The following is a 1,085-nucleotide window of genomic DNA, read 5'->3' on the forward strand; positions in this document are numbered from 1 at the left end:
GCCTGGGGCTCGGGAAAGCGGGGGCCGGGCTGACTGTGCGCTCTGCCTGCAGAGAACTGGACATCGGCGCCCTCCCTTCCACACCTGGTGCGGGAGCCCGTCCGCTGTACCTGCTCTGGGCAGGGCACTGGCTTCTCTTGCCCAGGCGGTGTAGGCGGGCACCCGCCTCAGATGCGGGTGGTCACGGGTGACATTCTGACTGACATCACGGGCCACAATGTCTCCGAGTACCTGCTCTTCACCTCTGACCGCTTCCGGCTGCACCGGTGAGCAGAGGGGAGGGGCGTTCCGGCCGTGGATGGGCAGCAGACCCCCACTGCCCGCCTGGCCTCACAGGCGGTCGGCTTCGCCCAGGTACGGGGCCATCACCTTTGGCAACGTCCAGAAGTCCATCCCAGCCTCGTTTGGGGCCCGGGCCCCGGCTATGGTGCGGAGGATTGCAGTACGCAGGGCTGCCCAGGTGAGCCCCGCTCGGCCCCGGGCCCTGCCGCATCCCGCCCTCCCCCAAGGTCTGCAGCGATGACAGGCTCTGGGGGGTCTCTCTATGTGCCCCCGCAGGTTTTCTACAACAACAAGGGCTACCACAGCATGCCCACCTACCTCAACAGCCTCAACAATGCCATCTTGCGTGCCAACCTGCCCAAGAGCAAGGGCAACCCTGCGGCCTACGGTGGGTGAGCGGGGCAGGGTGGGGCGGGTGTGCAGGCGCAGAGCAGGTCCTGAGGCCACCCCTGTGCTGCAGGCATCACCGTCACCAACCACCCGATGAACAAGACGAGTGCCAGCCTCTCTCTGGATTACCTGTAGGTGTGGGTGGGGGTGGGGGTGGGCGCCGCCACGGGACCGCGTGCCGGGCAGGGCTGAGGGCCTCCTCGCCCCCAGGCTGCAGGGCACCGATGTGGTCATCGCCATCTTCATCATCGTGGCCATGTCCTTCGTGCCGGCCAGCTTCGTGGTCTTTCTGGTGGCCGAGAAGTCCACCAAGGCCAAGCACCTACAGTTTGTCAGCGGCTGCAACCCTGTCATCTACTGGCTGGCCAACTACGTGTGGGACATGGTGTGCTCCCAGACCCCCGGCCGTCCCC

At 66.6% G+C, this 1,085-nt stretch overlaps 1 protein-coding gene across 1 annotated transcript in view; it reads left to right on the forward strand.

The window, feature by feature from the left end:
* Positions 1-1,079, forward strand: part of LOC104996254 (ATP-binding cassette sub-family A member 2-like) — a gene marked incomplete at both ends in the record, with an annotated part of 9,945 nt that extends 8,866 nt beyond the window's left edge. The window contains 5 exons of the mRNA XM_010850450.1: positions 55-266; positions 355-460; positions 559-670; positions 743-803; positions 883-1,079. Coding sequence (XP_010848752.1) covers positions 55-266; positions 355-460; positions 559-670; positions 743-803; positions 883-1,079 — 688 coding nt within the window. The remainder of the gene's footprint in view (positions 1-54; positions 267-354; positions 461-558; positions 671-742; positions 804-882) is intronic.
* Positions 1,080-1,085: the final 6 nt, after the last annotated feature.

Source organism: Bison bison, unplaced genomic scaffold (assembly GCF_000754665.1).
Source record: "Bison bison bison isolate TAMUID 2011002044 unplaced genomic scaffold, Bison_UMD1.0 scf7180017851351, whole genome shotgun sequence".
Lineage (NCBI taxonomy): Eukaryota > Metazoa > Chordata > Mammalia > Artiodactyla > Bovidae > Bison > Bison bison.